The following is a 25,526-nucleotide window of genomic DNA, read 5'->3' on the forward strand; positions in this document are numbered from 1 at the left end:
TGCAAATTTGCCATTTAACGTTGCTAACATTTGAGTTTTTTTCCTGTAAACTTGTGAGGGTTTTTTTTCTTGGAAATTTGCCACTTAATGTCACAAATATTCAAGTTTTTTCTTATAAATTAGATTTTTTTTTTTCCTCGCAAATTTGCCACTTCATGCCGCAAATACTAATTTTTTTTCTCGTAAATTTGTGATTTTTTTTCTTGCAAATTTACCACTTTATAACGTTATAAATACTTTTTTTTCCTCGTAATTTTCTGATCTAATGTTCCTTGGAATATTCTCATATTATTAAAGAAATGCATATATTTATACGTGGCCCTAATAATCACACTTATCCCAACTGTGCCAGGACAACCCACCTGGCGTTTTTAGAAGCATCAGGCCGCAGTATCTTGACAGCCACCAGCAGAGGGCGACCTTTCCTCACGTTGAAGGGGAACTCCAGGTTGGGAAGGTCCTGCGGGTTTTCGATCTCGCACAGGTGCACCTTTCATGAGAACAACGGACACGCTGTTTCACCGCCGTTCGTGACACCGACAGATTTTTCAAATATTGCTTTTGGAATTCTGAATTTGAAACCTCGGCCCACATTGTGGGATGCGTACCTCCCCAAACTGTCCCTCGCCGAGCTTCTCCTTGAAGACGAGACAGTGTCGCTGCAGCTCGGGCAAGGGGCCGGCGGCGGCGTCGGCGGCGCCCGGGCTGGACGAGGCCAGGGCGGGCACGGCGTAGGTGTTGTTGCCGCTGACGCCCTGCAGGCTGACGATGTCGGCCTCGGCGTAGTGCGGCACGCTGGGCGGCAGCGGCGGAGACACGGGCGGCGACAGGGCCGCCGGGTACGTCGGCGGCGAGCCCGGGTAGGGCGGAGGCTCATCCTGCGTCAGCGGGGGGAAGCACTTCTCCGGGGCCGACTCCGAGCCGCACGCTGGGGGAAAGAGGCGAGCGTTTGAGGGTGAGATGCGAAGGAATATTTGAGGGGGGAAAAAAAAAAAAACATGGATCGAAGTCTTAAAAGTGAAACCAACCACCATGATGAAAAGACTACTTTTGCTCGGAGTTGTGACATAATGCAAAATAGAAAAATGTCATCACTAATCACTCATTCATTTGAGGAAGAAATTATACAAAAATATGAATAACACATTAAGGTATGATTATTCTGCGACTGGCTGGCAACCAGTTCAGGGTGTACCCCGACTACTGCCCGAAGCTAGCTGGGATGGGCTCCAGCACCCCCTCGCGACCCTTGTGAGGAACAAGCGGTTAAGAAATGGATGGATGGGTACAATTTTTAAACATTTTAATCATAATCCCTCAAAGGAAACTCGTCAGAAAAATGCGCTGATTTGTTGATTTTGTAGCCAGGAATTAATATTATTGGACTTACTGTATGCTGCCCCCTAGTTGGCTAAGATGTGTAGAACAGAAGGAGCAACACTCTTAAATGTCTATAGAATTGAAGCAAAAACTGTTTTACTCGCTACATTCTATTTATTTAATGTCAATCGTGTATGCTTTTTTTGCAATGTAAAAAAATAGTGTTATTTTTCTTAATAAAATCACATACATGCCTAGGCTATTATTTTTAACAAAAACTAACAAAAAACTGCTAATTTTGAAAAAGCATTTTAGTTAAGGAAATAAAATGAAAACAAAAATGCTTTTAGGGCAAAAAAATGAAATTGCATCATTAAGTTTATAAAACTATAACTACAATTCTGGCAAAACGTCCATTGTTTTCAACTTTGTCATAATTAATATCATACTGATTAAAAATAATAATAATAAAAAATCTTAGTATTGCTGGACATCCGTAGCTTCAGAAGAAAGAAAGTCAAACAATTTAAGAATTTTTTTTTTTGTTTAAATTTGTTCAAATTCTGAAATATATTTTAAAAATTAAAACTAATACTATAATTTAACTACTAAAACCTAAATTAAACTGAATCATCTTGAAAAGAATATCTAATAAAAACTTGCAGTTAAAAATATTTAAAGCTAATGATTTAAAAAAAAAAAAAAAAAAAAAGTCCAAAAGAGAGAGAGAAAAACAAGTTATTGTATATTGAAAAAGACTTTTATCCATGTCTGGTTTATTCTGCCCCCAAGTGGCCAAGATGCGCACAACAAAAAGGAGCAGCAGAATGGCCAATGAATTGAAGCAAAAATGCCAGTTGTCAAGTTTTGTTCTTGACATTTTATTTATGTAATTACTGTACATTTTTAATAAAATAAAATAATTGTGTTATTTTTCTTTTAAACTTATTTTTTTGGGCTGCATCGTCACTAAAGGCTGCCATTAATATAACTCCTTCCAGACAAGTGACAGCGTGGATTATCAGAATATTGAGAGATTCCTGAGAAGGCGTCTGACTCACAATATGAGAACCAACATGTCTTTATTAGAAACAAAAAACGAACCACCGCACACGACAAGAGTAAAAAAATAAAGAAAAAAGAAGAAGTGACGTCAGACGCATGCAATGACAAAGAAGAAGAGTGACGACAATTTGACAGGCCACCGAACGCCCCTTTTTGGTGGTCCCAGTCCGAGTTGTCTTACCATGGGCCACATTGAGACTCTTTTCCTGAGCCTGACAGGTGCCGGGCCTCATGGAGCCTTTCCTGTGATCTGACAGGAGCAGGTGATAGGCCGGGTTGTTTAACAGCAAGGCTGGGAGAGCACAAAACGCACACAACACAAAATACACACAGGACGAGGCGGCCCGCCGCATCAGGTAGACACAACAAAACAAAATAAAAAGGTTGTGTTAGCACGTGGTGATGGATAAAAAAAAACAAAAAAAACAAGAGGATGGGGATGCAAATGGCGCACACGGCAAGCACGAGCAACAACAACAAGGCCGGTTAACAGCAAACCACACAATTGGCTGAAATGTTTTTTTTCACTTGAGTTATTTTCAAAGCGCAGACGGCATGCCAACGTCCTGCCGTGCAAACGTGCCCTCCTCCTTTCCTCATTTTGCCTTCCTGCTTCTCTGTCATACAACTTTCTTTTTTTTTTTCTCCCCGCGGAACAAAAGCTGCTTTGTGCCCCTCCGAGAAGCGCATCCTCACACAGGCATTCTTCCGTACGCTTTTGGCTTACTTATGCACAAGTGTGCTGAAACTTTACACAGTCGGGGAAAAAAAAAAACAAAAACAAAAAAACAGGGTTGACTTAATATTTTCTACGGACAAAAGTATTGAGACACACCTCTTCAATCGCTTTATGAAGACATTTTGGACAAACAGACTTTTCCTCTTTACAGTGCATAAAAAGCAAGGTGCATAATCGTTAAGTAGAAAAAAAGTTTTGCAGTTATTATAGTTAACGATAAATTATTGAAAAACATTTTCATTAACAAAAAAAAATAAAAAATCGAGAGTGCTTTTGAAAACACAATAATCAACATAAAGCTAACTAGACTAATTATAATTATACTAAAACGTCAATTTTTGTCAATTAATTCCAAACATGAGCTATCGTTATTTATTTAAAAAATATTGATTTCAGTAATGGTGTTCAGCCATACAGAAAGAGGAAAGTCCAACAATAAATAAATAAATAAATAAATAAATAAATATATATATATATATATATATATATATACTAAAACTAATACTAAAATTAATAAAATGCTTGAAAGCACTGTATAAAAATAAAGATGACTTAAAATGAAGCATTTAAAAAATAAAAATAATTATATAACTGAATAAAAAAACAAACAAAAGTGAAATAGAAATAAAAAACTATTATGACAAATCCAAAACTATCATAACCAAGCAGTCAAAAACCAAAATACAAAACGATAACACTCACAAGGAGATGCGGCGGGCCACAAATCACACTGAGACGCTCACATTGAAATAACCAGCGAACTTGAATTCAGCTCCTGATGTCACTCATTAGGCCACACCCCTTGACGACACGCACCCAACACACCAATACTACAGTATGTACAGTCATGACTCTTTATAAAGCCAATTTCTTTACGTTTTTTTATTTTTATTATGTCTTTACAGAATACAGTCCTATTTTTTATTTAAACTAAACAACTATAAACTATTATAAAAGCGTCAAGGTTCCTGCTGCATTTTGGTCCAGGTGTCCCAATACTTTTGTTCATATTCTCGTGGCATTCCGAGCCGAAAGCGCAAAAGCTTTTTTTTGCACGCTTGAAGACATCTGAAAAGGTCAAAGCGCATGTCTCCATGCCGTGTTTGTGCATGCGCGTGGGCGGGGCCTACCGGTGCTGTCGCGGTGGTCCCGCGGGTGCAGCAAGGCGCTGGGCTCCTGGTACTCGCTTTCGGCCTCGCGCTCGGGGTCGTCGGGGAAGGTGTGTATGCGCTGGTAGCGGCTGGAGTAGCTGTGCGTGTTGTTGATGACCACGTTGTCGGAGGGAACCGACAGGTGCACGCGCAGCTCGTCGCTCGACAGGCCGCCCTGGGCCTGCGCCGGACACGGATTCATATGTCATCGTTTGAATGAGCGCAGAGCACCTACAAAGTGTATTTTTGAACATATTTGGAGGGAAGCTATCCTTTAGCTATCCTTTCATTTGTTCAAAAACTCACAAAAGCACTGTCTGATTTGAACTAGTGCTTTGGCGCCGTCTCATGGTATCTTGGTGACAAAGAACTAAGTTGAAGTGAGGGGAGGAGCTTTATTATTATTATTATTATTATTATTATTATTATTATCCATCCATTTTCTGAACTGCTTGCTCCTCATTATAGAATACTTTCATGACAGTTTTTATTTTGTTGAATTTTTCTTAGTTTTAGTTTTTTTGTTTTTTTTTAATATATGGAGTATTTGTCAAGTGCAAGATAAAAAATAACACAGCTTCTAAGTATTGTACAGTAAAGTAAAATACTACAATTACAATTAATTACGATAACTACAATTCCCAAATGATTGTTTGACCTTCCTTCAACTGTACGTATGTATAACAATACTGAAATACATACATTAAAAATCAACCCTGAAAGCTCATGTATGATCTTAAAGACAAAAAAAAGAAGAAAAAAAAAGGACATTTTTGCTAGAATTTGAATTTTTAAATTGTCTAGAATTAGAATATTTTTACTACAATTTTGCTATTATCACAGCAAAAATGTCCCTTCTTTTTTTTTATTTTTTTTATTTTTTATTTTTTTTATCTTTGTACATGAGCGTTTGGAGTTTATTTGTATTGATCGTTTACTTAATTAAATAATTATTGCGACCTTTAAAAAAAAATCTTTAACTGGAGTATTTATTTTTCCATATAGATATAAAAATATATATATATAAAAAAGAAATTAAAACTAAAACTAATAAAAATGAGACTCAGTCAAAACAAAATACAAACTAACTACAATGAAAAATGCCAACCTATTATAAGTTAATCGTGGTACAGAAATTGTGCAATCGAACTGGTGTGAGTAAAGCGAGGCAAAAGTTTCACTTTGCATCGGACGAGAAGTTAGCGGGCGTTATCAAAAAGTTCCTGCAAACAGCGACAATAATTTCATCCTTCATTCTTCGACTATAAACAACTCCAGGACATTGCATGTGACGCGGTATCTATTCTCGATGCCGATTGTCGCAAATTTGTGGTGAAAATTTCAACTCGGCGAAGAAGCAAAACGTTCATCTTTCACATCGCTCATTTGAACGGACTTGATACACGTTGCGATTGCGAACGTGCTTTTTTTTTTTTTTTTTTTTGCCACCTCACCTTCCCCAGCAACTTCTTCCAGTACTGCCTCCACAGGATGACGGCGATGACGGCCAGCAGCAGCAGGATGATGCCCACCAGGCAGCCAATCAGGATGGCCGTGTTGCTGCTGTCGTCCTTGGCCACGGGAAGCCCCGCCCTCGGAGACACGGCGGCGAACTCGGAACCTGCGTCGGAGGAGGGGGAGGAGAGCGAGCGGGTGACTTGACCTCCATTTGAGATGCGTACATTGTAACAGTGTTTCAAACAGCAGGCACAAAACACACGCACGTTGTCCGCTAATACGTGATGGGGAGTGAGTGATTCATACCACACATTGGAGAAAAGAATGTGACAAGTGCGCGGCTCCTTTTGTACACACGATGCATCAAACTCAGAGGTCATTTAATCCCCTCTGAAGGTCACTTGAGGCGTGCAGGTACGCGAGAGCAAACACCGGCGCAAAAGAAAGACAAGGCAGCCATTCTCCCACACGCGCGTATCAGTCTGTCAGCACAATGTTGCTAATAAATCCCCCAACTTGTGGACAAAGCATGCCACAGAGAGAAATTCCAGCTTGGACTTTTTCGGTGTGCAAAAACCCGCAAAACATGCACTTTAAACAGACCCAGAGGAAGCCATTTTGTTATTGTCCGTTAACATGTTGTGCGTTAGTGTTTTTCCGTATACAACGGAACCGCTAAAGTTGGAAGTAAAGCACCATTTGTTTTTTGTTTTGTTTTTTGGAAGAATACACAAGAAGATAAAAAGTCAGCATGGGTGTCAAACATAGGACCTGTGGGCAGGAACCAGCTCGTCGGGTGGTCCAATCTGGCCCATGAGGACAGAACACAAACTGCAGTTTTTTCCACTAAAATGAACTGCTGTTGCTAATTGACGACCACTTAAAGGGATACTTGACTCATCGAACAATTTTCAGCAGTGAAAAGTTCATATTTTCTCCAGAATGAATTTGATAACGTCATTATTTTTCATGTACAATTAATACCTTTAAAAACATTTTTTTTTACTCTTGCTGTCGACTGATGATGACGTCACCTGTGCTGAGGAAGTAGGTAACGACCAATCATGGTTCACCTGTTTCCTGGGGTTGGTCAGCAAACTGTGCCATGATTGGTCGTTACCTACTTCCTCAGCACAGGTGATGTCATCATCAGTCGACAGCGAGTAGAAAAAAATACTTTTTCAAGGTATTAATTGTACATCAAAAATAACGAAGTTACCACATTAATTATAGACAAAATATAAACTTTTTACTGCTGAAAATGGCTCAATGAGTCAAGTATGCCTTTTAAATGACATCTTGAAATTTGGCTATTACTCAGGATTTGATGCAAAAAATGATGCGCTCATTTTTGTTAAGAAAATTCAGATTGCGCTGCAGTAAGATGCTAATAACTGGCAATATTTTCACAATGTACTTGTAATTATTCGCACCAAATAAAAAAATAAATAAATAAATTGAAATATAGAAATATTTTGACCTGTCATTAGGGCATGGACATACTGGTCCGGCCCACTTGAGATCAAATTAGGGAGAATAAAATAAAAATGGCAGAAAGATCGAGAACACAGCTGTGGAGCCTTTTTCGTCTTAATGCAGAAGAAGGTCCAATCTGTCCGAAATTGTTCCTACTATTATACTGTCTTGCTGCAGCCCTGATGTCCCAATATTTACGGACCTGACTGTATATAAAATGGCTGGGAGTGAATGAGTTAATAAATTAAACTTAAATCATTTTTAAATGAATGAAAGCAACTTTAGAGGTTCCACTGCAATTCGTGCTCTCCCCCACTTAACCGAGAGGAGGCGGCGGACGAGCAAGCTCCCTGGCTTTACCCTCCCTTCGTCTCACCTGACAGCGTCCAATTAGCAGTGGTGTCCATTATGAAGGTGGAGCTGGCGGTGGGAGGAGGTGCTGGAAGGAGGAGCAGGAGGAGGAGATGGACAAAAGAGGAGGAGGTGGTGAAGGAGAAGAGAGACAATGAGGGGGACGAGGTCTGACAGAGAAGTGCAAATGTGTTGAAGTGACGATAGCTTCTGAAATATTCGACCTTTGAGCCTGAATGGAGGCGGGATTATTTAAAAAACAAAAAACAAAAAAACCCAACTCATTCCTATTACTTTCAGTCCTATTAGTCAAACGGATAATTTGAATAAAATAATTTGCCTAAAATGTGCTAGTATACATTTTGAGTAACTCCATGTGCATTATCAGATTTAGAGTTGAAAAAAACCTATCTAGCAGCAATTTTGTGTACAATGTAATTCAGTTTGACAAAGATAAAGAAAGGTTGGTGGATGAGGAGGAAGTGAGGCACGATTGGTAATGATGATGAGCTGGCAGGAGGAGGACGACGCAGAGAGCGGGATCTTGACGAGCCGGACTCACCAGAAGCGGCGGCGGTGGCGTTGGCGTTGGAGGCGCCGCGGCTCGGGGCGGGAGAGGAGGAGGAGGTGTTGTTGACGGACGGAGGAGGGGAGCTGGTGGTGGGAGGCTTGCGACCAGTCGTCCGCGTCACGTCCTTTTCAAGACCGTCTGCAGGGGAGGAACCAGAGAAAGTGTTTTGAGAAAAAACACATTTCAACATCCAGTACTCCATCTTCTGTCATGCTTGATCTCATCAGGGTTGTGGGTCATTTAAGTATTCATTTATTTATTATTATTTTTCATTTGTATATTTATTTATTGTATTTAAGTGGGCATTTATGTATTTTTTTATTTTTTTATTATTATTATTATTATTATTATTATTATTTTAAATTATTGTACTTTTATTTACTATTATTATTTATTTATTTTTTTTGTGTGTCGTTACATATGTGTGTGCCTAAAAAAACAAAAACAAAAAAAACCTCTGGTTCAATTTGAGCCAAACATTGGCACCCTCTTGGAAGTGTGATAAATATTTTTTTTTACTTTCGACCCCTCAAAATGTTCAGTGGCATCAGACCTATCCATACATGTATAGTTTTTATTTATTTTTTCATTTTAGATGCCCTCTATGGACAATAAAAAAAAATTGTCCTAACAGCAAATCTAACTATGATCTATGTATATATAAAAAACAAATTCAAATTGGAATATTCGATATGATGAAATTAGGTCCTTGAATATGTTAAAACATTACCGGGAGATTAAATGACACTAAAAACCATTGTCTGTACAGCTAACAAACGTCTGGAACCAACTGATTCCCTTTACATGAATTCCTATGGCGAAACAGTTTTGAACGTAACCCAACTTGGCAGTCAACAAGCGTCAAGAAACAGATTGTGTTGTGATGCAGCTACAGTACATGAAAGGCTTAAAACACGCACACACACACGCACACACACACACACACACAAAAAGAGCATTACTATTTTTGTAAAGGCAGACTTGATAGTAAAGTTCTCCCATTGGATCTCATTAGTAAGTGCAGTTGTAGTTTGTAAAGTAAAGTGTGGCAGGTAGCTGAAGTTGTCAGTCAAAAAGTTTTGTTTATTGCCTGTAATATCCAAACAATGCATTATTAATCAGCAGTCCAGGAGTCTTGAGTTTTCTTTTTGCTTGCCGGGTTAGCTGTGATTACGGGTCACTTTGCAACAACTGATGTCCTTTTTCTTTTCTCTTTTTTTTTTTTGCAGTTTTAGAGGGAGGACAAGTTTAATGTGCCTCGCAGCACGACTCCTCCTACTTTGCAGAGGATATCGTTTGCTTCCATTTGTGTGCAGCCCGAGTGTGTTTTAGTCAATAAACAGGAGTGTGTACAGCATATATAGTGTGCGGATAGACTGCCTAAATTAAAGAGTATACGCACCTCCCACCAAGGCTTCTGATGAAGCCGATCGAGCCTAAAAACTGTGGAACAAGTTGCCAGTTTACTTGGCGGGCCGTGACATTGCCTGGGAATAAATAAGCTTCACTCCACTTTTTTTCCCATGCCGCAACGCGGCGCAAATAAAAATGCCCAGACGAGCGTGATAGCGCATAACAATGGAAAGAACGCAGCAAGGGACAAAAACAACAAAAGCGGCTTCATGAATTTGGGAAACTAAAGTTTGGACGTGGGCTATTTCTAGACTGAGAAACGTGAATTTAGGCACCACAAAAGTTACTTGTGATGAGCATACAATTGGAAATTAAACAACATAAAACGTCAGAATAATGGATTCATCCATTAGTAGTAGTAGAAGTAGTAGTAAAAGAAATAGAAGGAGATATAGTTGAGGATTCAGAGTAGTGCTGGAAGTACAGTAGTAGTAGTAGTAGTGATAATAGTAGAAGTAGTAGTAGAAGTATTGCAATCGAAAGAGTAGAATTACTGCAGTGACACTATTAGTAAAAGAAGTAGATGTTCAGAAGCAGCTGTCGCTGTAGTAGTAGAAGTAATTTAATAGTAAATAAATATCATAGTTGCACTGTAAAAGTAATAGGAGGAATAGATGCAGCAGCAGGAGCAAAAAGCAGCAGTAGGAATAGAAGTAATGTACTGGTAATCATAGTAATACAGTACTGCGAGACTAATAGTTTTAGGGGGGAAGAGTAGTTTTAGAAGTTTGAAGAAGTCGAAGAAAGTAGTAGGAGAAGGAGCAGTTGAAGTTGAAGAAGTCGATGTAGTAGTTGATGTAGAAGAAGCAGTTGAAGCAGTAGAAGAATAAGTACTTTAAACAGTAGAAGAAGAAGTAGTACTATGTTGTAGTAGCAGCACTAATACCATAATGCAATAGCAGGGCTAATACCAGTATTAGTTGTAGCAGAAGTAGTGTAGTAGTTGTAGTAGTGGTAATATAGTTGAAGTGGTAAACATAGTAATACTGTAGTAGACTTACTGTGTCAGTAGCTGCAGCAGTAGTAGTAGTAGTAGTAGTAATAGTAGTAATAGTAGCACTAGCAGTAGTAGGACAAGTATTAGTACTAGTTGTGGAAGAAGTACTGTAATAGCTGTAGTGTTTTGTAGTAGAAGTACTGTATAAGAGTAGTAGATTTAAAAATTGTAGTGGTGATATAAGTAGCAGGAGCAGTAGCAGTCATAGTAGAAGAAGAGGTATGAGTAACAGTAATATAGTAGTGTCGGACTAAGAGTAGTATACTAGAAGAATAGGTAGTAGCAGTAAATGTAGAAATGTGAACAATACTACAAGTAGTAGCGTTGGTTGTTACCGGAGAGGAAGGAGATCTCGCTGAGTAGCATCCATCGGTCGGTGAAGTAGAAGCTGCATCGCAGGATGTGCGCCGCGCGGCCGTCCAGGGGCAAGGAGAGCGTGCGGGACGACGGGTCCTTGAGGTCGTCCAGGGGGACGGGCAGGGCGAGGGCCGGCGACGACCACGGCTGCAGCAGGCCGGCCTTGAACGCGCACTCCACCTTGTTGAAGACGCGCACGCCCTGAGTGTGGCGGTTGTTGCTGTGCACCTGCCGACAGGACACAAAAAGACGAGATCAAGTTGGTTCCCGGGTTGCCCACGTTGGGGAAAGTTCATTCGCCTAGGTGGTCACTCTGCGCTTTTTCTTTGGCTTTCAGTGGCTTCTTATGCTGCATTCGAGGAAGGTGGGGAGTCAATTTCCCATTGAAACCTCACAGTTCACAGTTCCGACCTCAAAGCGTTCGAAGAGAATGTAAACAACAAAGATGGCTGATTCTGATGTTTGTTGTTCTGGTTTAACGTAGTCAGTCGAAATCATGTTGGGCTATGTAAAGTTACTCTTTTTGAATACCTAAATTAATGTCATAAATAGATATGTTTTGATATTCACAATCTTTATCTCTACGGGGTTTGACATTGTTGAGTGACATCAGATTTCAACCGCTCGGTGAAGATGGGGTTCTATTTTTTTTTCCGATTTTTTTTTTACCAGAATTCAAAGGGCCGTTTCCCGTGCATACTTTCTGGTATGAAGTCAAAAATGTCAATTGTTTGTATTTTATGTTTAAATGTTGTGATTTTTTTTGTATTTAATTCAATTCTTTTGTGTACAAAAAAAACCTCCATTTGATTTAGCATTATTTAAGCACTTAGTACACAGTGTTAATTTCATCAACAAAAACCAAACAAAAATAATTTCATCAACGCACATTTTTCACCGGACTAAAACTGGAATAGACTAGACTAAAACCCTCATTCATAAACAATAACTATAATAATAATATAAATAAATATATAAAAAATATAATATAAATAATATATATAATATAATAATTAGCATACATAGACTAGACTAAAACCCTCATTCATAAACAATAACTATAATAATAATATATATATATATATATATATATATATATATATAATATAAATAAATATATAAAAAATATAATATAAATAATATATATAATATAATAATTAGCATACATTTTCATCGACTAATGAAGATGTGACGAAAATGTCCTTCACTTAATAAAAGCTGGACTAAAATCTATCGACATTTTAGTTCATGAACAAAAAATAGACGAAAATAATATGATTTTGTCAAATCTTGTCTCCGCTAATCTGTCACATCTGCGAAAAAAAAATCTTACATCTACATCTGTAAAAAAAAAAAAAAAAAAAAAAAAAAAAAAAAAAAAAAAAGGTAAATTATAGTTAGAACTTAACATTAATCCAAATGCTAATGCTCCAAAATAATGCTAATGCAACCGCTAACTAATGCTGGCTAACTTGCTAGCTCATAACATGGAGCCATAATAGCCACTGTAATTGTCTGTAAAGTTATTTTTCATCAAAAAGATCAGAAAATTTGATGTGAAATAGTTTTAGAACCAAAAAGGTTCAATATAATCTACTGACAAAAAAAAACAAAACAAAAAACATACCATGTAAAAATGGTTGTCCTGACTAAAACGCTGACAGTTTTTATTGACTAAAATTAGTCAAATAAAATTACGTGTTCTTGGACTAAAATAAACACTAAAAAGCTAGATATATAGTCAACTAAAAATGGACTAAATAAAAATGGGATGAGATTGACTAACTATAATCCAAACTAACAAGCGTGACTGAAGTTGGACTGAAAGTGAGACTAAATTTAAAAATGGCAGACAAAATGAACACTAGTATACGTTTAAATCAGCAGGGAACTGTATTGGACATGCCCAAATCACGTACAACATCCAATGAAAATGTAATAAATAAATAAATAAAAATTATCCACTTGTGATAAAAGCTGAGGGAGGGTTTCATTAGTCTGCCGAGTGTTTCTAACGCGAACATCAAAAGGCACTTTGTGATATTGACCCACTCACTGCTCAACATCTTCTTGCACTTGTGCGGCAGCTAATTTCACTTTTTTTTTTTTTTTTTTTTAAACTCCCTCCTCATCGGTCATTAAAGTTCAGAGTGTGTTTAAAGTGTGCGTAAATATGTTTTAATGAAGGTGACAGTTTGATCCCGGAGTTGACTCATTCAATTAGTGTAGTAGATTCATCTGCCTTGATAATATCCGTTGCGCTTTTGCGGCTACAAACAGATTCAAAAAGACGAAATGAGCCCCCCGAGGGGTGAAACGTGTCCACGTTGGCGACACAAATGTAACCGATGACGGAGGTGGCGCGTTGTAAACCTGCCACTTCATTCCCAGCCTGTCAACCTGGAAGTGGATCCAGATGTTGTCAGTTGCGCCACATGTCGAGCTTGCCTGCCAGCCGTTCTTTCGGCACACGTGCGTGTTTGAGCCCAACGTCGCACCGCTTTGCTTTCAATAGAATCCCAACGGACACAACTAGAGCTTCGTGACACCCCCTCACCCCAACACTCCCCGAGGGGAAGAAAAAAAACAAAAACAAAACGCAATACACTGTGTTGAAGGAAGTGCAGGTTAACACACACACGCGAGGTCACATTCGACTGTGTCCGAGTTAACCGGGTACATGTTAAGTAACTTTGCTAGCATGGAGCTCGCGTTCCCACTCCTAACAAATCCCCGACGTCATGGCGGAAACCCCTTCTGGTGAAAATCCAGGAAACAGCCTGATCTTGGGAGTAAAACACCCGGGGAAGCATTAGAAGGAAAAGAGGTGGCGCGCCATTAAAAACAATGCGTGTACAATTTGAGGATTTATTACAATAACACGGCGAATGAGGAACATAATGGGACGATCGTAAAAAAAACGCCAGAAAAAAAAAAATCTTGTTTCAACAAGGGCGGGACACAATCTTCTCACACGGGTTCAAGTACGAGTTGGTAATCAAAAGTAATGGTGATTATTTCGGGGGTTAGCTGGAAATTGTTTTCATTGTAAATGAAGGTTATGAAAATAGCACATTTTCGCTAATGGGAAGGTCGCTGGATAGCGTTTACCAAGGTAGAGGCATTTATTACGTGAGCCTAGAAGCATAATCGCCTTATGGTCACAATATCAATAACAAATTCCAATGTAACTGCTAAAAATGTTGTTTTTTCTCTCTCTTTCTTTATGTCAGTGTAGAGTCGAGTTCAAATTATTAATGGAAACTGATACATGGATATCAAATAAACCCAATATTTACACAATGAAATTCCTTAAAATTTAATGAATTTTTGGAATATCATCACACTAAAATTATGTACAAACCTCATCACCAAATTTTACCAAATGACTTTGCAAAACATATTTTAAAGCAGAGAAAGTGGGTACAAATTATGAGGAACTGATTATTTTTATAAAAAGTGAAAATTGACTATATTTGGAGGGGACCAAGGTTATTTTAGTTAATTTTAGTTAGAAAAAAAACCCAAACTAAAATTCCAAAAACAATTTCGTTAACGAAATAAAAACGGAAATACTTTTAAAAAAATGAAAACCAACTGATTCTACATTTTATGTTTACAAAACTAAAACTTCTCCTTCATTTTAGTCTTTGGTAATTAATTTAATTCATGAGCCTTTGGCGATGATTTGAAATGTGATTTTAAGTAGATTTATTTTGAGATTAACCGGAAAAAAACGTTTGAAAGTGTGTCACACAGAAGTGACATCATCTGGCAGCAGCCAATAGAAAAGCACCGTCTGATGACGTCGTTCCCATGTTGTTGTTTTTTTAAATATTGCGCACAAGTAATACACATTTAAAAAAAACAAAAAAAAACTAAAACTAATAATGAAACTAACTAAAACAAAGCATTTATTAAATAGCTAAAACTAATAAAAACTAACAGAACAACCCCGAAAACTAACTGAAATGAAAATTCCCAAACTATAATAACCCTAATTTGGACATATACGCATACGATATGCTTCACGCATGAGGTCGTAATTTCTCACGCCCTTTTTGTGTATTTTGGAGGCTGCGTGGATCACATGACCTGCCGGAGTGTGTGCAGAGCTTCATTAGAGCCATAAATAAAGCATTAGCCTCGTGTACTCCCATTAGCTCGCCGTGATGCTTGACTTAGCGTAATGAGGTTATTCATTTATCAGATCAAAGCCTTAATTTAAATGAATTTAAAAAAAATGTTTTTTTTTGTTTTTTTTGTCAGCGCCCTTATCTGTGTTTAACACACGGAAACCATTTTGCAAGTGCTTAATAACAATAATGCATATTTATAGACGCTCCATAAAAGTGGTTTATTCATGAGTACACTCGATTTATGCATGCATCAAGTTTCTGCGCAATTCAATTGGGGTCATGCGCTCCCCCAAAAGTGGAAATGAGTTGGTGGCGCTACAAAGAACATCTGGAGACAAATCATTTATTTTTGGGGGGGGGGCACTTGCGCCCCGAGTGGGGATGCGAGCGAATGCAGACAGGAAATTGAACGGGGGAGCGATGTCATCGCCAAGGTACAGCACGTTCGGTTTGAAAATACGTCGCTGAACAGACAAAGAGGTTCCAGTGGGATCGCAAAAAAATCCAATTCAAGTGGGGGGGGGGGGAAAAAAAAAAAAAAAAAAGGGATTTAAGATGTCATCTTTGACATTTTGGATGGCGGATGCCTCAGAAAGTATAAATAAGCATTTCCCCCCTACATGTGTGTGTGCGCGCAATGGGAGTGTGAGAATGGTGGCAAACCGAATTCCCCCTCTTGAGGGATAATTAGAGGATTCGACTTCATTTTCTCTCTCAAGACAAAGCCAGCTCAATACTTGCTTGCGACTATGCGGCATTCCATAAAATGGCGACGTTTACTACCTAACAACACACCCAAAGGCAAAAAGAACAAACAAAATGGCGATGCCCATCATAAATCTGCACATTAAAAATAGTTAACGGAGCATCTATAAAAGGTCACTCCGATCAAATTTAAGACCTCACGTATGGCAGGATAAACACAATATTGACATTTTAAGAAATGCTGCCATATTTTAGATTTTCATATTACACAAAATATTGTCTGACATTTTTACTGATTAATGTGTAAATATCCTTTATTGCCACCCTCACCTGAAGGTTACTGACACTGTCAAACAACAACATAGCTACAGCTACCTTAAATAACAAACATACTAACTCCATAACCACCTAGCTAACAATTAGCATCTAAAGGCACAAACACACGTGGGAAGAGCTGAGCCTTCAGTATCGTTTATCCTTGTCTTATACTGCCCCCAGTGGCCAAGATGTGCACACCAGAAGGAGGCGCGCAATGCGCATTGCAAGAGGAAGTGTTTCATTTTTTGAAATTCTATTTATTTGTATGTTTATATATAAAGTATATATTATAGAACATAATTACTTTCTCATAAAACATGGGAGAGGGTTGGTTAGTGGTATTTTCATTAAAAATTCAGTGGGGACAGATGATTGTTAAAGATACTCCCACATCAGTCTCCCCGCCTTCTTTTCCATCCACCTCTAAGCAGTAATGGTAAGTACAGCATCTTATTTTTTATTTGAAAGTATTTTAGATATTTTATGCAAATTATTTTGATGTAAATATTGACTTGAATGGGGAAATTTGTGTTACATCGCTAGCGTAGGAACGCAACTCCGACGTAACTCGAGGACTCCTTGTACTGTTACGACTGCACTGACTTTTAAATGTGACATTTTTAAGACCTTTGAATAGCAGATTTAAAAGATGACATGATGAAAAATCGTCTTTTGAATCAATGTATACAGTCATACAAGTCTACTCGATGAGTCTCTGCAGTGCCAGCCCACCACTCATTCATTTCCCCCATTTTTCTGAATATAAACAGAAGCATCCCCAGGCACAGCCTGACCCGCCGTCGCGCCTTACCTGCATGACGCGGAGCACGCGAGGCTTCTCAAAGTGGAACTCGATGTCCACGCTGGGCTTGCCGAGGACGTCTCTGTTCCAGCCCAGGTAGTCGTAGCCGGGCCACACGCGCAGCTCCTTGCTCTCCATGAAGTCGTCTCCTCCCAGGACGCCGTCGCACAGCTGACCCAGGCCGCCGAATTGCACCCTGCGCCAACATAACAGTGTCGGAGGCTCAACAACGTATACACAATAAAGGGCTGGGCGAGTCATTGAGTGAAATCTGAGATCTTTGAGAGTAAAAAAACAACTGGAAAATGTTATTTTAGTTAACTAAAACTAAGGAAAAACTAACTAAAATATAAAAAAAAAACATTTTTGTTAACAAAATAAAATAAAAACGAAAATTATTTTTTTTAAAACTATAATTATAGCACAAATGTCCTTCGTTTTAGTCTTTGGTAATCAATTTAATGCATGAGCCTTTGGGGATGATTTTAAATATGATTTTAAGTACGGGACATTTAATTTGATATGAACTGGAATCAGGACGTTTCAAAGTGTATCACACAGAAGTGACGTCGTCTATAGCAACAGCCAGTAGAAAAGTATCTTCAGATAATGTCTCTTCGATGGGTGTTTTTTTTTTAAATATTGCGCACAAGTAATACACTTTTTTTTTTTAAACTAAAACTAATACTGAAACTAACTAAAACTAAGCATTTATTAAATAAATAAAACTAATACAAAACTAACAGGACCACCCTGAAAACCAATTAAAATAATGAAAAACAAAAACAAAATAAGAACTTACTAAAATGAAAATTCCAAAACTGTAATAACCCTGGTATGTACACACAAACACGACGGCAAGGTCACAGGGCCTCTCCCGTCTCCCATGAACATAACGTGTGCGCAAGAATGCGTCTGGATCGCATCAAAAAGGTGTTCGCTTACTCATAAGCAAAACATTTTTGGGCCCATGAACCACACAGCCTGAGCGAGCGCGACCTCTCCACGAATCCTAGCGGCCTGCCAAAACATTACGGCCAGGAAACGTGCCTCGAAATCCCTCAGCAACTACTAAAAACACAGCGGGTCACCCCCTTTCAACGTGCAAAGAGCTGGCTGGGGATCACGCCCTTTCTCCCCTTTCCCATTTTACAGTTGACCACATGTACTTCCTACTCACCCGTGCTCTGTGCTGCCATCGTAGGTGGAGTCGTTCAGGTAGACGGGCAAGCCCGACAGATTCATGACGTGGCCCACCGGGCCCGTGTACGCCTTTAAGCCATCTAAGAGAAATGACAGAGAAAGTGGGTGCAAATGCTGATCCGACGATTCAGTTGCAATCAGCGAGGCGGGGAAAAACGGCGAGCGTTGGGTTTTTAAACTAGGCAAACAAACCAAAGGCTCCGTTACTCGGGTACATGCACTCTTCAACGGATGAGTTCATCAGGCTAAGCACATAATGAACGATTCCTGTCATAATATTTGCCTTGTTCGGCTCATTTTACTGTTGAAGTGCATTTATTTATTTATTTTTTAGTAAGTTACATTACGATATATGAAGCATGAAAAAGCTGCTCCATTTATCACTACAGGGTTTTTCCTGTTTATTTAAATTCAGAGGCGGCCACCTCCAGCCTGAGCCATTGATATCGCTCAACACAGCTGTGTTGATGGAGCTCGGCAGGAACGCATTTTAACTGCCATTGCAGTGTTGCACCATTATGGAGGCGCTATGTCAACAGCAGTGCACCGGAAAGACCTGGAGCAACAAGCGAAGAAGAAACGGCTTTTTATTTATTTTTATTTTATTTTTTTAGCTTTAATATACGCCCATTTCCTGGTTGCGATCGCCAAAGTCATAAAGACACAGTATATACAATACACAAACTAAAACTAAACTATATTTACAATTTAATATAGGATTAATTTTTAATGATTGTAGTTTAAAAAAAAAGCATAAAAAAAAATTAATGGACAACTTTGTATTTCATATAATTTCTAATTTCTAGTCCATGATCATAAAATGGCTGCAGGAGGGCGGCTCATAATGTTATCAGTCACCGCCGCGAGTACCAATACCTTAAAATAAGACTGATATTGGCACCGATACTGATATCTGGTATCGGTAGTCACCCATCATAGTCAGGGCCTCAATTTGAGCCAGGAAAAACCCTGTATATGTAAATTTTCTGAATGAGATACGTGAAGATGGCTTCCTGAACTTATGAAGTGCTACATAAGTGCACCTCATTTTTACATTTTTGACAGAAATTGATTCTTCCATTTGTTGGACTTTGGAGGGTTTTTTTTTGTTGTTTTTTTTTGGGGGGGGGGGGGGGGGTGCAAGATGCAAATCAATTTTAATATAATGCGCTCAAGTTTAACATAACTGGTGAAAGGACATACAAGGTTTCACAGATTTATATAGAAACTCATTCATTTACAATTCTTACTAAGCAGAGTGAAATAATTCATGATTTTATTTTCTGTAATTTTGATGATTAAAGCTGGCAGCGAATGAACAAAACAGATGTTTAATATCAAAATTTGGAAGAAACTTGCCTCCTGAAAAGAGTTTTGCTATGTGTTTGACATTTTAAATCGAAGTACTAGGGAACCTTGATGTTTGTGATTAATTTAAAAAAAAAAAAAAACACTCAACGACTTAAAATTTTTTTTTGCAAAAACTGAAGCATTATTTCCCAAAGGAAATAATTGATATTCCAACTAAAACTTTAACTCATTCATTCCCAGCCATTTTCAGTCAAGCAACCCCCTTCGCACCCGGCTGTTTTACTGGATTTTGACTGCTATTGCAAGGCTATTTCCAGGTTAGATAACACGAGGCCATACGAAAACTGAGGTTCTGCAGCACAAAAACTATTTTCCCAATAGCAATCCTACAAATTCAGCCCAGAAACAAGCAGCTACTGAATGAATTAAATTTTTTTGATGAAGGATGTTGTGCCTTTTCTAGCTGGAAAAGACATCATTTCAGTTTTCAAGTTTCGTCTGCATGGTTTATTACTTTTGCGAGACAGAAAGTAAAGAAAGCAAGCAGTGACTCAACAATATTCGTCACATGCCACCGCAAACTGTAACAAACCCACTTGAAGTGTGCCGATTGGTGCAAAAAAAGCGGGCATATTAAGACTATAAATAAACCTTAATCTCCAGCTCCAGACAATCAGAAGTGACCCCCCCAAACAAACCCACTCAACGCGTGCTGATTGCTGCAAAAAGCGGCTATATTAAGTGTGTAATATGGCTAATCTCCCAGCTGCAGACAATCAGGAGTGGCCCCGGCTCGGACTCCGTTTAGGAGAAGGGGGGGAAAAAAAAAAAAAAAAAACTTTAATGAGACGCTCTCCCGAAAGACAAGAGCGCGACAGCGCCTGATGTAGAGGCGGCCCGGCCGAGTGATGAACGAGGGAGGTGGGACGTGACTGCGGAGGAGGCGAGCGCTCATAAATACAGTGAGTGCTCGGGGGATCGCGCGCGGCAACGCCATTCATCAGAGGGCAGACACTCGTGCTGGCAGACGGCCTCTTGCCTGTAAATTTGATGCAATCTCTCAAAAGCAAAGCATGGGACGGATGGCGGGGAAGAGGAAAAAAAAAAAACCAGTTGGAATCATTGTTATTGACTAAATCATTTTTCACCTTCACGACGAGCCATTGGAACCTTACTCGGGTCTACTCGACATGTAAAGTCTGATATTTTTGGCTACTGTGAGTACTCTCAAAATATCAGCACACTTTGCCCTCCTCTGTAGTTTCGTGCGGATTATCCAGATTCAGCTCATGCTAGTCCACAGAATTTGAATTGAAGAAACATGTTCAACATTTCATTTCTGTGATCTGATTGGTTAAAGAATCTGCTAATCTTTTTAGGTGCATTGGCCAGCATGATTGATCTTGATCAGATTAGAGTGATAATAGTTGGCATTTGTGGATCTCACTCTGCTTCATCTATCCTTCCTTTAATCGTTCCTCTGGGCTCTTGATATCTCCCTAATCATGTTGGAATTCAGATGCATCTGGGATGGCTGAAAGATTTCGGATTTGTAACTTTGTGGGTGGAGGGAGGGGCCTGGTTGGTGTTGGATTTCACTTTGCTTCATCTTTCCTTCCTTTGATTCTTCCTCTGGTCTCCTGACAACACTGGTGCTCTGGTGGAGCTTTGAAGTATCCGGTTAAGGTGAATTCAAGCGCACGCGCACAAAAAGAAAAAAAAAAAAAAAAAAAAAAACAATTGATGACATGTTGACTCGGGAAGGCTGCCAAATGAATAATACTGAGCTATCATTTAGAGAAAAAAAATAAAAAATAAAAAAAAATAAAAAAATTTTAAAAAAAAGTAAAAAAAAATTAAAAAAAAAAAGATTGACAACCACCATTTTGCAACAACAAAAACAAAACTAGGAATAATCAAGGCAAAAAAAAGTCCACGAATAATTAAATGAATTAATTATCGAAGTCAGGTCACATGGCAGCCGCTTACCCGCCCACACGCAGCCGTACAGTTCCACTCGAAGGCAGACGCTCATGACCCTGTCGGCCAGCGGGTAGAAGCGCACCATGCGGGCCACGATGGGGGGGCCCAGATCCTTCAGGACAACATCGTAGGTATTCTCGTTCCCGGACACCACCTTGGGGGAATAAGCATAAATATAAATATTCATTCTCATACACATCATTACTTGCCATTTTGTTTTTGTTAGTTTTAGGTTGTGTTGGGAAACATTCACCCATTCAATGTTTATAAATAGAACAAAAAATTTCAGGGACCTCCTGCATTAGTGGCAGCTCCGTTCTTTACAACCTGTTGGGACTTTGTAACCTTGAATGTACCATGTTGTGACTCCAAATACTATTTTTTTATTTTTTTTTTAAAAGCTAGATATAACACGTTGTCCTTAACCTTAATATTTTCATCTTTAGCTGTCTAAACTCAACTTATAGGCACTGAATATCCATCTTCAAACAGAACGTCTCTACTTCCTTTATTGGTTTGTACGCGCAAGACGTCAACGTGAAGCGAAAATGAATCGGCGCATCCGTGGCGTCAGCCCCTCCCCAGACGGTCGAAGCGTAGATGACCTCATCCCATAATGCATGTTGCTACAGCCTAGGTTCAATTGTCCTAATAAAGTCTTCAAAAGTAACTTTAATCAGACTACTATAAAAGATACAGTAATGAGTTAGATGACTAGCTATTTGAATTGGCAGCTATTACTGAGTAACGTGTTTCCAGCCGGTATCACTGTGTTTAACAGGTTGAGAATGTACGGTTTATTGAAGAGAAACATGTGCAGGACTCACACTAATAACTGCAATTAGTGTAATTATGAGGTGCATTTTTAATCATTTAATTGTAACTTTAATTACATTAATTAATCAATTGAATACATTAATTAATTTAATTAATTTTAATTTTATTTATTACCTGCGCAACAAAGTTTGTGGGCTGCTGTACTGTGTTGAAAACATAATGACATCATCGATTCACTTATTTGCTCCCAAAACGTATCAATACGTTCTATTTTGAATATTACCATGCTCCCAAAGATGTATTTATACGTTTTTGGGTTGTTTTTTTCATGCTAGAGCTTAAAGAAGGCTTCGATGCAGCATCTGTACTGAAGAAAATGCTTGAAGCAATGGTATTTATTACAAAAACGACCAGCAGGTTGCAGCAGAGTATAAGAGATCAACCAGGGCCATGTTGCAAAAACACTCTTTTCTCCACTGTTTTAAGCAGATTTGTGAATCATGATGAAACATAGCATATTCTAATGCAAATTGCTGCAAAACAGAAACAGATAGAAACATACTTTTTTTGCTGATGAAAGCAGAGAGTCTAATCTTTCTTTTGGTAGGTTCCATGTTCTTCTAGCGATAGAACTCAATATTCTGTGGGCCTTGCAAAATCAGTTAAAAGGGAGCGAAGGGGGTTGCTTCAGTCAAAATGGTTGGGGGAGTGACTGAGTTAATAGACTCAACTTTTATCACATTTTGACAACTGCAAACAAAAAATAAAAAAATGAAAAAAAATCTCCTCCCCACTACACATTCAAACACTACAAAACGGCAAACTCACCGCAAGGGCACTATTGTGTACACTCGTGGACTTGCCATTCAAGCCACGTTATGATCTTAAAATCGCAGAAAAGCTAAAAAAAAAAATGCCTCCGACATGCTGACTGATCTGAGAGTCAAGGCCTGAGGCCAAATTTTTGCAGTTGCAGCATTTGTGCAAAGATTGACACTGGTGCACAGTCTCGAGAGTTTGCTGAGGCGGCCTCAAAATAACAGCGGCCTTCTTAAAACCGTTGCTGCTGGAGGTCTAATCCCCCATTGTGGAGCGCACAACGTGAACGCTCGGCCAGGAGCCGATCGCGAAAGAAAAATATTGGACAGGGAGCCAAACAAAGGCTGCTTTCAGCACAGGTGTGTCATTGTATCGGGCTGAAAAGGCCCCACTGGGATCTTTTGTTACAACATGGCACGGCTTCTCTCCCAAAGTCATAAGAGAGGAATTAAAAAAAAAAAAAAAAAGAAAAAAAAAAAGAAAAAAAAAAAAGACAAATATGAAGCCCTGCAAGCTACAACATGAAATTGTGTCCTTACCTCCTGGCCCCAGCGGTCCTTCCATGTGATCCATTTGACGCCGTCGCGGGAGTAGCGCAGGCGGTAACTCCGGACAAACTCCTGGCCGTGCCCGTCGGCGTGGCGACCCTGCGTACCCACCAGGGCCACGAAGTGCAGCTTACGAAGGTCCACCTGAAGGAAAAAAACCGGAATCAGTTTAGTTTAGCTTCAAGATGGAGTGGAAACAGAAGCAGGTGGATATAAAAAGTCTACACACCCCTGTTCAAATGAGGATGTTTTTGTGACCCTTTGACTGCCAAACGTTATCCAAAAAAACAAAAAAACAACCCCGTCAGTGCCAGCTGATTTTGAGCATTTTCACTCTTTGATTATATAAACATGGTGGATACCATATGAAAAAAAAAAAAAAAAAAAAGATTAGTCGTTACCTACTTCCTCAGCACAGGTGATGTCATCATTAGTCGACTGCAAGTAGAAAAATTACTTTTAAAAAGGTACTAATTGTAGGCCTACATGAAAAATAATGAAGTTACCACATTCATTACAGGCAAAATATTAACTTTTCACTGCTGAAAATCGCTCAAGTATCCCTTTAAAGCACCAGTGTTAAAGTCCGGTCCTCGAGGGCCGGAGTCCTACATGTTTTTGTTTTTTTTTGTTTTTTAGGTTTCCCTACTCCAACACACCTGATCAGGATTATTATCAGGCTCCTGTGGATGATCTTCAATATGAATCAGCTGTGTTGAACATGGGAAACCTCTAAAACATGCAGGACTCTGGCCCTCGAGGACCGGACTTTGACACCACTCCTTCTCTGAGTAACTCCTAATAAAGTTCAGGTGTTCTAGTTGGCTTTTCCTGTCATTTTTGTGGTCACGTCAAAGTCATCCAGCATTTGAACCAAAGTATGTTGACTTTTAATTAGTGTTGTTCCGATACCGCTTTTGGCTCCCGATACCGATTCCGATACCCAGCTTTGCAGTATCGGCTGATACCGATACCATAACGATACCTAAGGTTGTTTTTTTTTCCTCATCATGAAAAAGCTGTCCTGCCATTGGTTCAGAGGATTCAAGGGCCAATAGGATATCTTAGATTGGCATGCAGTGAGCATGTCGCATATCAGTGAATGTCGTACACGAGCAAGACACAAGATGCTGAATCCAAAATCCTATATTAGCTTTGGAATTAATGGTATCGGCATGTTCCTTGTGAGTAGTCACCGATACAGATACCACTGTTTTAATGCAGTATTGGTATCAACACTACTTTTAATATTCACGCTCAGAAAACTTCAGTCATCCTGTACAAGCTACAAAAGGCTCGCGTGTGTATTTTTCCAGAAAGTTGTGGCCACAATGGACTTATAGAAGTTGGACTGTGCGTTTTCCAAAGCGAGCGCGATTATAAATCAAAAATTGAGCTGGGGGGGAGCGGCGCTGCTAACCTGGAGATATTCCGATCCATCGGGGAAGACGGCGCCCGCGGGGCACCAAGCTCCGTCCCCTTCTCCGGTGCTCAACCTGCAGATGGACGCACAGCTCTCGTTTACAGCAGCTGACATAGTGAAAGCACCGGATGTAATAAAAAACCGCTAAACTTGGACCGCTCCCACGGCAATGCCTGCAGCACGCGCCGGTGAAAAGCGAGCGTTTTGGTAGAAAAAAAAAAAAACGGGGGCGCATAATAATGGATTCTGCAGCAAGAAAAGAAGACGCCCACATGTAAACTGACAACGTTGTCTGCAAACACGCTCGAGCTGGGGAAAATGTCAAAATGTGCGCAACACATGCGCATGTGAAGAAGAAGAGGAAATGAGGTGAGCTGCACTCGTGTGTTGTAACGGCTCCTCTCGGGCCACCGCGCGCGCACTCGCAAGACAATTCCAGCACGACTATTCCTCCGAGGACTCCCAACGCGTTGCTCAGACCACCTATAAGCAAAAAAAAATCATTACGACGATGGCGTCATGCAGACAGGGATGCTGCTCCCTTCAGATGGTGAGCTCATGCGGCAGGAAACGGACGGATGATTTCACACACATACACAT

The 25,526-nt window shown here is 39.4% G+C and overlaps 1 protein-coding gene across 3 annotated transcripts in view; it reads right to left on the reverse strand.

Annotated features, from left to right (window-relative positions):
- Positions 1-25,526, reverse strand: part of ddr1 (discoidin domain receptor tyrosine kinase 1) — a 56,213-nt gene that overhangs the window by 4,588 nt on the left and 26,099 nt on the right. Inside the window, exons 4-17 of one of the 3 annotated variants that reach the window (XM_077527947.1) lie at positions 24,924-24,999; positions 23,909-23,941; positions 23,495-23,647; positions 21,366-21,513; positions 18,043-18,145; positions 16,872-17,058; positions 10,877-11,126; positions 8,123-8,269; positions 7,586-7,648; positions 5,730-5,896; positions 4,255-4,456; positions 2,567-2,677; positions 609-928; positions 363-490 (exon numbers count right to left, since the gene is read on the reverse strand). In XM_077527947.1, the coding sequence (XP_077384073.1) occupies positions 363-490; positions 609-928; positions 2,567-2,677; positions 4,255-4,456; positions 5,730-5,896; positions 7,586-7,648; positions 8,123-8,269; positions 10,877-11,126; positions 16,872-17,058; positions 18,043-18,145; positions 21,366-21,513; positions 23,495-23,647; positions 23,909-23,941; positions 24,924-24,999 (2,088 nt within the window). The remainder of the gene's footprint in view (positions 1-362; positions 491-608; positions 929-2,566; positions 2,678-4,254; positions 4,457-5,729; positions 5,897-7,585; positions 7,649-8,122; positions 8,270-10,876; positions 11,127-16,871; positions 17,059-18,042; positions 18,146-21,365; positions 21,514-23,494; positions 23,648-23,908; positions 23,942-24,923; positions 25,000-25,526) is intronic. The other 2 variants (XM_077527949.1, XM_077527948.1) reach the window with 2 other exon arrangements.

Source organism: Festucalex cinctus, chromosome 7 (genome assembly GCF_051991245.1).
Source record: "Festucalex cinctus isolate MCC-2025b chromosome 7, RoL_Fcin_1.0, whole genome shotgun sequence".
NCBI lineage: Eukaryota > Metazoa > Chordata > Actinopteri > Syngnathiformes > Syngnathidae > Festucalex > Festucalex cinctus.